The 12,883-nt window shown below is 36.4% G+C and overlaps 1 protein-coding gene across 2 annotated transcripts in view; it reads right to left on the bottom strand.

The window, feature by feature from the left end:
* Positions 1–12,883, bottom strand: part of LOC146004676 (uncharacterized) — a 66,107-nt gene that overhangs the window by 4,416 nt on the left and 48,808 nt on the right. For both annotated transcript variants that reach the window (XM_083143599.1, XM_083143600.1), the window contains exons 17-21: positions 12,062–12,163; positions 11,430–11,510; positions 10,394–10,495; positions 9,678–9,758; positions 6,397–6,498 (exon numbers count right to left, since the gene is read on the bottom strand). In XM_083143599.1, coding sequence (XP_082999725.1) covers positions 6,397–6,498; positions 9,678–9,758; positions 10,394–10,495; positions 11,430–11,510; positions 12,062–12,163 — 468 coding nt within the window. The remainder of the gene's footprint in view (positions 1–6,396; positions 6,499–9,677; positions 9,759–10,393; positions 10,496–11,429; positions 11,511–12,061; positions 12,164–12,883) is intronic.

Raw genomic sequence — 12,883 nt, 5'->3', positions numbered from 1 at the left:
TGTCCAGGAAGTTAGGTGGCCAGGAGAAGGGAATTGTAAAACTAAAAATTATACTTTTTTCTATGGTGGTACTGAAAATCATAATTTTGGAACAGGCTTTTTCATAAATAATAGAATTATCTCGGCTCTTAAAACAGTAGAATTTATTAATGATAGGATATCATATGCAGTTTTACAGGGTAGGTGGTGTAAAATTATTTTAATAAACATACATGCACCAACGGAAGATAAAGATGATAATACTAAAGATGATTTTTATACAGAGTTAGAACAGGTCTTTGATAAATTTTCTCAGTATGATATGAAAATTCTGTTAGGTGACTGTAATGCACAGATTGGCAAAGAAGAGACATTTAAACCCACGATTGGTAAAGAAAGTCTTCATGAATTAAGTAATGATAATGGTATGAGATTGATTACTTTTGCAACCTCCAAGAATTTAATTGTGAAAAGTACCACTTTTAAACATAAAGATATCCATAAATATACCTGGTCTTCTCCAGATGGTAAAACTCATAATCAGATAGATCATATTCTCATTGATAAGAGAAGGCATACTAGTATAATTGACGTTCGTACACATAGAGGTGCTGACTGTGCCAGTGACCATTATTTATGGTAGTAATTGCTAAATTAAGAGAAAGACTCTCAGTGATAAATCATAAGCAACAAAATCTAAAAGTTCTAAAATTTGATACAGGAAAGTTTACTGATGAAAGAATTAAGAAAGATTACCAAATTAAACTGTCAAATAGATTTGATGTTTTGCAGGATTTAAATGATGATGAAAATATAAATGAAACAGACGTAAATAAGAATTGGGAGCACATACGTAATGCAATAGAATCAGCAGCTAAAGAAAGTATAGGATACCATAAACCAAGAAAAAGTAAGCCATGGTTTGATAATAAATGTCATAATCTAATAGAAATAAGAAATCAGGCTAGACTTAGGTGGTTAAATAACTCTGATGATACAAATCTAAGCAATTATAATAGAATAAAGCGAGAAGTTAACCGCACGTTTAGAAGTAAAAAAAGAGATTACTTGAAAAGCAAAATTAACGAAATTGAAACAAACAGCAAAAATAAAAATATCAGAGATTTATATAAAGGTGTAAATGAATTTAGAAAGGGGTGGCAACCTAAAGTAAACTTGATAAAAGATAAAGATGGTGATTTTCTAGCTGATCCAAGCGATATTCTAAATAGATGGAAGAACTACTTTAATGACCTTTTAAATGTGCACGTAGGAGATAAATCAGAAGTAAATGAAGTACACACAGCAGAACCTTTAGTTCCAGAACCTAACTTGACTGAAGTTAAAGATGCTATTAAACGGCTAAAGAATAACAAAGCACCTGGCATTGATTTAATACCAGCTGAGTTAATTAAATATGGTGGAAATTCATTAATATGTCAAATTCATAAATTAATTTGTTTAATATGGAATAAAGAAGAAATCCCTCAACAGTGGAAAGAATCCATAATTGTTCCTGTGTTTAAAAAAGGTGATAAAATGAACTGCAATAATTACCGTGGAATTTCTCTACTCTCAACAACATACAAAATATTGTCTAACATTATTTTAACAAGACTAACCCCATACGCTAATGAAATTATAGGTGATTATCAATGTGGATTTAAACGTAACAGATCAACTACAGATCAAATTTTTCACATCAGACAGACACTTGAAAAAAAGTGGGAATATATTCAAAATGTCCATCAGCTATTCATTGATTTCAAAAAACCATATGATTCGGTCAAAAGAGATAAATTATATAATATATTAGTAGAGTTTGGAATACCTAAGAAACTTGTTAGTATGATAAAAATATGCACCAGTGAAACAGAAAGTAAAATTCGTGTGGGTATTAATATGTCTGACAAATTTACAATTCATGATGGGTTAAAACAAGGAGATGCATTATCTCCATTGCTCTTTAATTTTGCCTTAGAATATGCTGTAAGGAAGGTAAAAGAAACTAAAGAAGGACTAAAATTAAATGGTGTGACTCAGTTGTTAGCATATGCAGATGATGTAGACTTACTGGGGGATGATGTGAATGCAATTAAGAATAATGCTAAAATATTTTTCAAAACTGCTAAAGAGATAGGTTTGGAAGTTAACAAAGAGAAAACTAAATATATGCTTACAGGCCGAAACCAAGTGTTAGGTAATAATCAAAATCTAATTATTGATAACAACTCGTTTGAACCAGTTTCCAAATTCAAATACTTAGGAGTAATATTAACAAATGAAAATTATATTAAAGAGGAAATAAAAAGTAGGCTTAATTCAGGAAACGCATGTTACTTCTCTCTTCATAAACTTTTGTCTTCTCGTTTAATATCTAAGAAACTAAAAGTTAAAATATACAAAACAGTAATTTTGCCTGTAGTATTATATGGGTGTGAAACTTGGTCCCTTACATTGAAAGAGGAACATAAATTGAGAGTATTTGAAAATAAGATCCTTAGGAAAATATTTGGACCTAAAAGGGATGAGGAGACAGGTGAGTGGAGAAGGTTACATAATTTAGAACTACATAATTTGTACTCATGTCCAGATATTATTAGAATAATTAAATCAAGAAGACAGATGGCCGAGTGCACCAACGCCGATTATTTCGAAGTTCAGATGAGCGGGATCAATTTTGATCCACTCTAAATGAACGTGGTTTAAAGATTTGCATTGCACCAACGAAAAACGACGTTCAAGAGATTCCGTTCAAATGATCCGAGATTAATTTGTAAGGCTATACCTGATTGGTTGCCTAAAACAAATGACAATCAAGAACCCCACCGAATAGTGTGATGTGTTAAAGTATCAACGTGTAGGAGAAGAAAGTAATTCGGGCCGCAAACGTATCTGAATTTGAGAAATGTACTGATCAACCTTGTCGACGAATACAAGGATGTAGTAGGGTGTAAAGAAATAATAATCTTAAAAAAGAACTGACGGCATAAGACAAAAGAATAAGGATAAAGCATGGAACCTTCTTCTACGGGACTTCAATGCCTTACGAAATGCATTCGCGAGAGAACAGCATACGCTGAAACTCGCCCGCTCAATAAAGATATTTTATTATTATTATTACTGTATTGTGGTAAGTATTTGAAATTTTCATTTCTTAATTCTTATATATTTATATTGTCATGTGTAGCAACAGCATGTAGCAATATCGTAACATTGCTCTGTTCTAATTTACCTTGCACTTGCACATGTTTTGTGTTCTGGGATAGAAAGTACAGTATTTAGAAACATTTCGACTTTGCACCACAGAACCACAAATTATTATTATTATTTTGGCAGTTTTTAGTTTACTTTACACAACTCTCGAATTATCAGCATTGTACATCCAACATCTCTAGCGCTTGCACGCCCTCGATATCACTTTCGTTTATATTAAAAAACAACTGCCTGCAGTCTAAGCGTCAGTATCGTGAACCAGGATCGGCCACCAAAACGGTGGCGAATGGCCCTTCAGAAGATAAACTCATTTTGATGTTCCTAGATCGCGATCAAGTGTTGAACCGTCTTCGTGCAATGGAATTTTCCAGTGATCCTTTCCCGATCCGAGTTTAAAATTTGATCTTCGTTCGTGCACACGGCCATTAGGTGGGCAGGCCATGTGGCACGAATGGGAGAGGAAAGAGGAGTTTACAGGATTCTTGTTGGGAAACCAGATGGTAAGAGACCTGTAGGAAGGCCAAGATGAAGATGGAGGGACAACGTTGAGATGGACCTAAAGGAAATCGGTAGGGATGGAAAAGAGTATATAGATCTTGCTCAAGATAGGGACAGATGGAAGGCCTGTGTTGCTGCAGCCATGAACCTTCGGGTTTAAGAAGGCTAGAGAGTTAAGCCAAGCGTCAGGTTAACCTTGCAGCAGGTTTTATGTATCAATCTGCGCGAGAACTGAGCTCAGAATCTTCCGTGCCAGTCTTTCCTCAACCGCCGAGCTGCTTACATCGGAGACACTGAGAAAATCTACAGTATTGCCAACCGCACAACACATCAAAACCCGCATGCATGTCAAGTGGATTGTATTTTTGCTTCTCTTTGTCTCCTGAAACATAACATTTTAAAAGTACTTTCTGCGCATATATTATTTAATAAATGTGTCATTAATATAAGAGCGAAACAACTTCTAAACATGAGAGCATGTGTGTATATTTCGAGCACGCAAAAATAAAAATAAACAAAGATAAAAGTAAACAACGATAGGCCCCTCTTGAATTTAATGACAAATTATTGTTTTTGGTTTAGAAAGAAATAGATTTATGAAAAACTTGGTTGCTTCGTTCGCAATACATCCGTTACTGTAAGACACACGCACTTCAAGTTGTACCACCAAAAAAGCATGATTTGTTATTGGTGATATATACAATCAGGTGCATTGTCTGTCGCTATTACTCTGGTTTCAATTTATGAATCACTTCACTAAACCAGGATTCAAATCTTGGTCTGTCTATTTGTTGCTGATAATCACCCTTCCCTTTCTTTGCGCTGAAAAGTAAATATGCACCTTCAACAAAGCTTTCATTGCCGCCAGTGGGTGAAACAATAAGCCTCCCCCTTCCCCTCATCGTCGGTTTCTTCAGCCCTGGCGGTGGTTTTGCATGGTGGTATCCTTCCATGGTTTATTCCCCCTTCCCCCACTCACCGAGTTGAAGGACGTCTCGTCCAAATAATAAACATGTTTCTTCTCACTGCGATATATTTTAATACCGCGGAGATTCTTTTGTCGTCAAACAACAAACAATCGTTTCCTCTTGCTAAACTCAAACCGCAAATCATTCAACACCCGTGATACAATTCGTGTGCACATTGACGGCAAATCACCTCACGCCCTGTTTTACTTTGATCTTGTTGCCGCAAGGAGGATTATGCATTTAAAACAACTTGCTTGACTTTGAAGAACATTTCCTTTCGGATGAAGCCCAAAATAACATTCGGGTAAAACCGCGCGCTGAACAGGAGATTCAGCCATTCTCGCCGCTCTACAATAAACATAGGGTTAAAATAGTGGGATGTGCAACACTGGTATCAGCGATTTCACGCGCTCTGCAACGCATTCAGTCTCGCTCGACTCGCTCTAAAGTTTCAATGTCTCTTCAACGCAATACAGATTCGAGTTGGCGAATCTGCGGTTCTAAGTTCGTCTGCACAGTGATTGCAACCAATTAAGTCCATACCTGCTAATCAATGTATTATTTTGTCTGTATATTACAAATTAAATAACTGTTTTCTTGCAAGTATGCAGTTGTGTCGGAATAGAACCCGTCTCAGTGGAACTATATTCTTGCGCACACGTTTGGATCTACATATGCTAAAACCTGCTGCAAGGTTGACCTGACGCTTAGCTTAGTTAGTTAGTTAGTCTTCCCAATTTAGATTTTAACATTTTGCCAGAAATAATAGATAAAAGTAATCGACTTCTAAATGTGCCTTTTTTCAGTTTATTTTGCCTTTTTTTATTTTTAGTGCCTATTTACCACATTATAAATGCCTTTTTGCCTGCCTATTTTAACGAAAATAAATGCCTGAACTTCCGGGCTCTACTGATAAGAGTAACAATTAATCTCTCCCCTCCCTAATGCAGAGTTTCCAAATATCATCATAGTCAGATGGAAATTTGTCATATCGCCAAGGGTGCTATTAGTGAAATTTATTACAAAAATTACTGCAAAACAAAAAACTCCCATCACTTTTGAACTGCAATTGTAAAATTCCCTCTCATTTGGGAGCGAGAAGAAAAAAAAGAATGAAGAAACTGGCTTTTCCACATTTTCTTTACAATTTTAAATACAGTGTGTCTATAAAGTCGCTTAACATTTCAATGAACTAATGACAAATCTTTTCTTTTTTCCAAGTGATCTGATAAAATGTACTCTATAGAAGAGAGAATAGCCATTGTTTGTGCTTGTCTGCGTGGAATGACGTATGAACAGGTGCGGACGGACTTCACTCGGAAATTCAGAAAATCAGGCCCCACCAGGCTGGCTATTAAGAACCTGGTCAACAAATTCAAGTGATACTTGTTTCAGTCCTACTGTAATATATGTTTCAGTACATATTGTACTTTGTACCATAAATCCTGTTCATGCAGAAATGTTAAGTGACTTTATAGACACCCTGTACATTTAGAGACCATTCTGTTCCAGTTTACAACGCTAATAACCAAATTGTACTTGCTATTCAAGAGAATTAAGCTGATTCAGTGTTCCAAATAAATTAACAAAAATACATTTTTATGTAGGATATATCACATAAGAAACTGGTTCATGAAAGAAATATTTTCATTCCAAAAACCTGGCAAGTACGGAAACCATGGATTGTATGCACACTGTGAATGTGTGTAATAAATACCTTTAATCTCAATCTCACCTTCGTTCCTTTCGATTTGCCTGCCATGTATGTAGTGAGTGTTGGCTATTGAGTCGTCAACCACCTTTTTCAATTCCGTCAATCCGGAAGGACAGAGTTGAACTGGAAGAAAGAACTTAAGTGAGACTATACAGGCAGTGCTACAAATATCAATTCATATTTGAATGAAGGAAGAGACAGGAAAATACTTCATAGTTTAATTAAAACTGTGTTTGTCATGGGACAATGGCATTTCTATGAAGACATTACAGCTGGTTCATGGAAACCTACATAAGAAATCATTTTAAATACTAGGGATTAGCAGTACAAGAAATTTTGGCATAAAATCTGAAGAACAGGAATGATACAATCTCTTCCGTAATTGAACTGATCACACAAACAACATTGTATTTGGACCCAGTATTCCTATTTTCATGTTGTGCATGTTAATCCCTATTTTTTTAGTGCTTCCCAGTTGTTTTTTTTGCACCATGCCATAAAGGCATATTGGGGGGCTGGAGTTATGGCCCCACACTTTCTTGATCACGGCTGAAGGTAGGGGTGATGTGATCAGTAGAGGCATGCAAATTTAGTTTTTGACGAAAACACAAAATATGAAATAACATGCTATAATGTTCATTTTTCATGTTTCTGAAAGATGTGAGGTGCATTTTCCTATGCTGTTTTGTCACGAAATAATGCGAAATGAACTGCAAAATGCGAAATATACTCTTAAACAGGAAATTTACCGTTTATATACCAACGCGACACTTTCTGAAGTCTGAAGTATCCCGTGAGTTATGCAATTCATGGAAAATTGATTAATTCTGCTGTAAATATTCGAGAAGCAAAAATTGACCCCTTTACACAGAAGTAAACTTAATACTCTGGTAACTACATAAATGTGCTATTAGAAGGGATAAGTTTACTTTGTGTAATAAGGCAGTTTTTAAATCAAATTTAGGATTATATTCACAATTTCAAAACCAAAATGTCATTTTATATATCACTTTTGATGTGATTATTCACCACTACAACACCGAAATGTTATATTATTTACCACTTTTGAACCCGAAATAGACTCTATTGTTTGTACCAAAATGTTGTTTTTTTACTTACCAAAAATATGTGCCTCTAGTGATCAGCACCACACTCCTGGCGACCTGTACCCCCAAGTTTCCTCCACGTACCCACTTTATATGATGTTTGAGTGAGTTTTACCCTGCTGGGGATCAAACCCGGGTCTCTCGCATGGTAGTCAGATGCCCTAACGACTGAGCTACCACTGCCCATGTTAATCCCCATAGGTCACTGAATTGTGCTATGTACTCTTGGTATGGAAGCTATGTAAATATTTGATTTGATTTATTAGCATGTGTTCAACTTGTACAAAGTTTTGGAATTGTCACATTGTACATGTATAAACAGAATACATCTATAAAACTACAGATAAATTACAAGAGATAAAATAGAATTTGTGTTTGTTTCATCTTCTACGATATTACGAGGGCCACTATTTATATTTTGAGCCTTGGCAACACTGATTGAAGTTAGGCGCGATTTGACGTTTGCACGGAATCGTCTGGCATTATTGACCATAACGTACTTCAAATGTTTCGTCAATAGCTTCATTTGTGTTGTTTATGTTGCCTTGGAGATTGCGCAACAACAATAAAATGGAATTAACTCGTGAACATTTTCGTGAGATGATTTTTTACGATTTTAGACGTGGATTATCAAGACAAGAGTGCATCGATCAACTTACTTCCACATTTGGCGATGAAGCCCCATCCTTTGCCACTGTGAAACGCTGGTATAACGAATTTAATCGTGGCCGCCGTTCGCTCACCGACGAGATTCGTGAAGGTCGTCCAAAATCAGTTGTTGTTCAAGAAAACGTTGATGCTGTGCAAAACCTAATACTGCAAGATCGTCATGTGACGTACTGTGAGATTGAGGCAACCATAGGCATTAGTTCCACCAGCATATATAAAATATTACATGATCATTTAGCTGTGAGAAAGGTATGTTCTCGTTGGATCCCACACAATTTGACAAAAACTCAAAAAGACGCTCGCGTCAATTGGTGCAAACAAATGCTCAATAAATACAATTGTGGTGCTTCAAAAGACGTATATAAGATTGTAACAGGTGACGAATCATGGATATATGCATATGAGCCGGAACGTAAACAGCAGTCGACTGTATGGGTGTTTCAAGATGAACCCAATCCAACAAAAGTTGTTCACGCTCGAAGCACATCGAAACAAATGGTCGCCTGTTTTTTCTGGAAAACTGGTCATGTGGCAACTGTGCCTTTAGAGGAACGTAGAACGGTCAACTCTGAATGGTACACAACAATTTGTTTGCCAGAGGTCTTTGGTCAAATACGGTAAACAAACGCCTTCGGATCATTGTTCATCAAGACAATGCCAGCTGTCACACATCTCGTCTAACAACCGACTTTATGAACAGTCAAAAAATCGAATTGATGGGTCATCCACCGTACAGTCCTGATTTGGCACCCAATGACTTCTTCTTGTTCCCGAATGTAAAGAATAAATTCCGTGGACAACGATTTTCGTCGGCGGAAGACGCCGTTGATGCGTTCAAAAACCATATTATGGAGGTGTCTTAAGAAGATTGGAAAAACTGCTTTGACAAATGGTTCGAACAAATGCAAAAGTGTATTGACCATAAAGGAGAATACTTCGAAAAACAATAAAGCAGTTTTCAATGCCAAATTCCTGTTTTTTCATTGTTAGGCTCAAAATATAAATAGTGACCCTCGTATACCTATATTTACATCTAGATAAATGGAATCAAACTGCAATCGAAGTTACAAAGGAAAATAAACTATACATACCGATGATAGTGAATGCAGTTTCATTTTGTACTATTGTTGTTGTTCCTGCCACTTACGGTATCGATGTACTCTTGTACTGTGTTAAAACAATGTTCTCTTAGGAATCTTTTTAGATTTAACTTGTATACTGGTTAGAATGGATTTCCGTGGTAAAATCGCCCCTCCCAAGTGCAATTCCTGGATCTGCTACTGGTTTGTATTTGCATTTTAGGCTATTTGACACTGCTTCAGTACTCCGTTAGGTTATGTGCAACAATGAGGATGAATGCTGAGTTGATGAAATAGATGAAGCAACAAACGCGATGAAACAATGGTTTCAACAGGCTTCAAACCTCAGACCCTTTGATGTTGGAGGATGGTACCTTAAACACTTTGCCCTCACGGCTAGACAGGTGTTGGAAGAAATTAAGACTAGCAGATAGAATCCAAACTTTACCTCCAGACTCCTTCAGTTTGTCAGAAAGAACTTTGCGTGACCTCTTCTGGAATTCATTTGCATCTTCCCCGGTTGCCTCATCTGAAAAAAAAAAAGGCAAAATATCGCAGGCACATATTTTTACAGTGCGACAGGGAATGAAGAAGACACAAACAGAATAACTTAATGATAACCTAAAGGTAAAAGTTCTACTTAACACATATAAAGTCAGGTGCAAAACTCTCTAACTGTATCAATATTTTCATTACTGCGAGGACCCTGGGAATGACTGGTCTGTGATGGGGTTCATCATTGGAGTCAAACTGAAAGATATATTTTAAAAGTAACAGTTACTTTCCTGAAAAGTAACTGTTAAATTCATTTTGAAAAGTAACTTTGTTATATGTACTGTTACTTTGAAAGAACTGTAATTTGGACTGAAATTAAGTTTCATGTGACTTTTAGTATGACTCAGGTTACGATGTTGATGGCGTGTGATATCAAGAACAACTTTTTAATGAAAATATACCACTGATTAGTTCATACAAACTGAGAAGATGGATTGATCATTTAAGTAATGCATTCTCTTGTTTATTTATAGGTTTCAGTGCATCCTAAAGTATTTAAAAAAAATACTATATAAAAACAAAGAAAAGTGTAAATTCTTGTAGGTTTTACATGAAAGCTTCACCACGAAAGCTTCTTGATCCTATCAAGAAAATAAAATAATTTCTTACCTTCATATAATTGTGACTCACTCCCACACAGACTGGGAAGTTCCATCACAAATTCACATAATTTAGTCTGGAATGCATTTATAACTGCACCACTGGTTGGAACTGGAATTAAAATATCATGTAAGTATATTGTGGGTTATACATTATAAGATATTGTTACATGCAGAATACCCAAATCAGATTCCATTGAACTGTCACAGAAGCTACAACATAAGTGATCAAGGATGTTGTGCTGTTTTTTCCAGTGAGAGGCAAGAAAGACACCCCCTCCCCACAAAAGCACTGGTGTTCCCTTAAAAAATACAACTTCAAATTGAATTTATCAAGTTCCTACTATGACTCGACCAGTTTTACTTGTAATTCTAAGTCACTTATCATAATCCACGCAAATTACTGCGACAGAAATGAAATTATATGTGTGAAATAAGTGACTTTTTGCCTACGATTCATTTTCTATGTGTGTTTTGGGGGGGAGGGGGTATAGCCTCACATAATTTAGAACTGCATAATATGTATTCATGTACAGATATTAGAATAAATAACTCAAGAAGACTTAGATGGGCAGGCCATGTGGCACGAATGGGAGAGGAAAGAAGAGTTTACAGGATTCTTGTTGGGAAACCTGATGGTAAGAGACCTGTAGGAAGGGCAAGACGAAGATGGAGGGATAACGTTGAGATGGACCTAAAGGAAAGCAGAAATGATTGAATTGATCTTGCCCAGGATAGGGACAGATGGAAGGCTTGTGTTGCTGCAGCCATAAACCTTCGGGTTTAAGAAGGCTACAGAGTTAGTTAGGGAGCATAGCCTCCCCTCAACACCCCTTCCAAATGTCTATGTACATAATACATTCCTGATTTGTACATACATAATATGTTAGTTCAATCAAGTTATATTAAATAAAAGACAAGAGAGTTTTAACACTATTTTCAGAGCATACAAACAACATTAAAAATTGGGCTGTACTGATCTAAACACTAGTACTGTAATTCACCTTTTAGAGAAAAATAACTTGGTCACTGTAAAGTGAATTTACCTGTAGACTGCCTACAAATGTTATCTGCTGCTTCATTTACTTTCTTCTGAAATTCCTCCACAACTCTGGTGCTGAGTGGAACTGAAAATAATAATAATAATAATAATAGCAACACCCAGACAAAATTTAGGACACATGGGGTGTTGCTAGACAGTACTGCTGCATGCTCTGAATTTTAAATTGAAGAACCTTTCTCAATATTTTCTTCTTGAGGCTTCCTTTTAATGCTAGGAGTCCTGAGGGGGTGGGGGGGGAGCATTTTGATCCTGCATGCATTCAACTTAGCAGCATGGATTCAAATTTGTCACTGCCTTGAAGAGAGGAAACAGAATCTTTACCTGGGATACTTCAACATGATACAGGATTCCTTATTCAACCACTTTGCGTACTTTCTGTTTAAGTCCACTTCATGCACAGAAAGGCTAATATGGGACTGGACCTACAGTTTAAAGGGAATCTAAACAACCATGTATATCCACTGGGTATCGAACCTGCAACCCCTTGATTACAAGGTGATGACATTACCACTGTGCCATCAAGGAAGCCCTAGTTATACTTTCAAACATAATATCTGTACTACGGTTAAAAAAAAAAACAACTATAGCCTAGAGATCTATAGAACTGTAACCTACCTCCACAATCTCTTAGTGCTTCAGCATATTGCTTGTAAATGTCTAGTACAACCTTAGTTAGCCTTTCCTGAAATTTCTTCAGTATTTCCATGTTCGGCTTTCCTGTAACCAAAATAAATATTCTTCATTAAACATTAAGAAAACAAAGAAAGAGAGAATCAAGTTTCTGAAACAGAATATTTGCACATACGATTCATCTGTGTGCCCCTGATATGAATAATACAAATTTATCTGAATTAACATGTTTAATTCATGTTACATTAACATCTAATTGTTCAAAACGAATGCAATACTAGGGACGTTCAATATATAAGTTTCCCTGTGCTATAAAATATTGTATAAAGCAATGCCATTAAAAAGATGCACATGATTGACAAGCGCCATTCTTCGTCTACAAGGAACAACAATCGATTCGTTATCAGACGTGAAGGTGCATGCGCTCAAGGGCCAAAAGTAAATGCTTGTTCGGAAAACGCGGGCTCGTGTCATAAGGAGTTCAGAAGCTAAGGGCGTTCTGCTTATGGACTTTTTGGAACGAGGAAGAACAATTAATGCTGACCGTTATTGTCAAACATTGGATAAACTTAGAAGCGACCAGGTCTCCTGTCAGCTGGTGTCATTTTTATTGACGATAACACTCGCCCCCACTCAGCAGTGCAAACACAACACAAATTTGAAGAATTGGGGTGGGAACGGCTGCCCCACTCTCCATACAGCCCCAATTTAGCACCGAGTGTTTTTCCGGTGTTAAAGTCTGAATTGCAAGGTTACCGTTTCGAAACAGATGAAGAAGTGAAGCGGAATGTGAGAATAGTGCTCAAT

Source organism: Lepisma saccharinum, chromosome 22, assembly GCF_977018435.1.
Source record: "Lepisma saccharinum chromosome 22, izLepSacc3.1, whole genome shotgun sequence".
Taxonomy (NCBI): domain Eukaryota; kingdom Metazoa; phylum Arthropoda; class Insecta; order Zygentoma; family Lepismatidae; genus Lepisma; species Lepisma saccharinum.
Note: the sequence above shows the minus strand (reverse complement) of the source record. Positions and strands in the feature narration are given on the sequence as shown.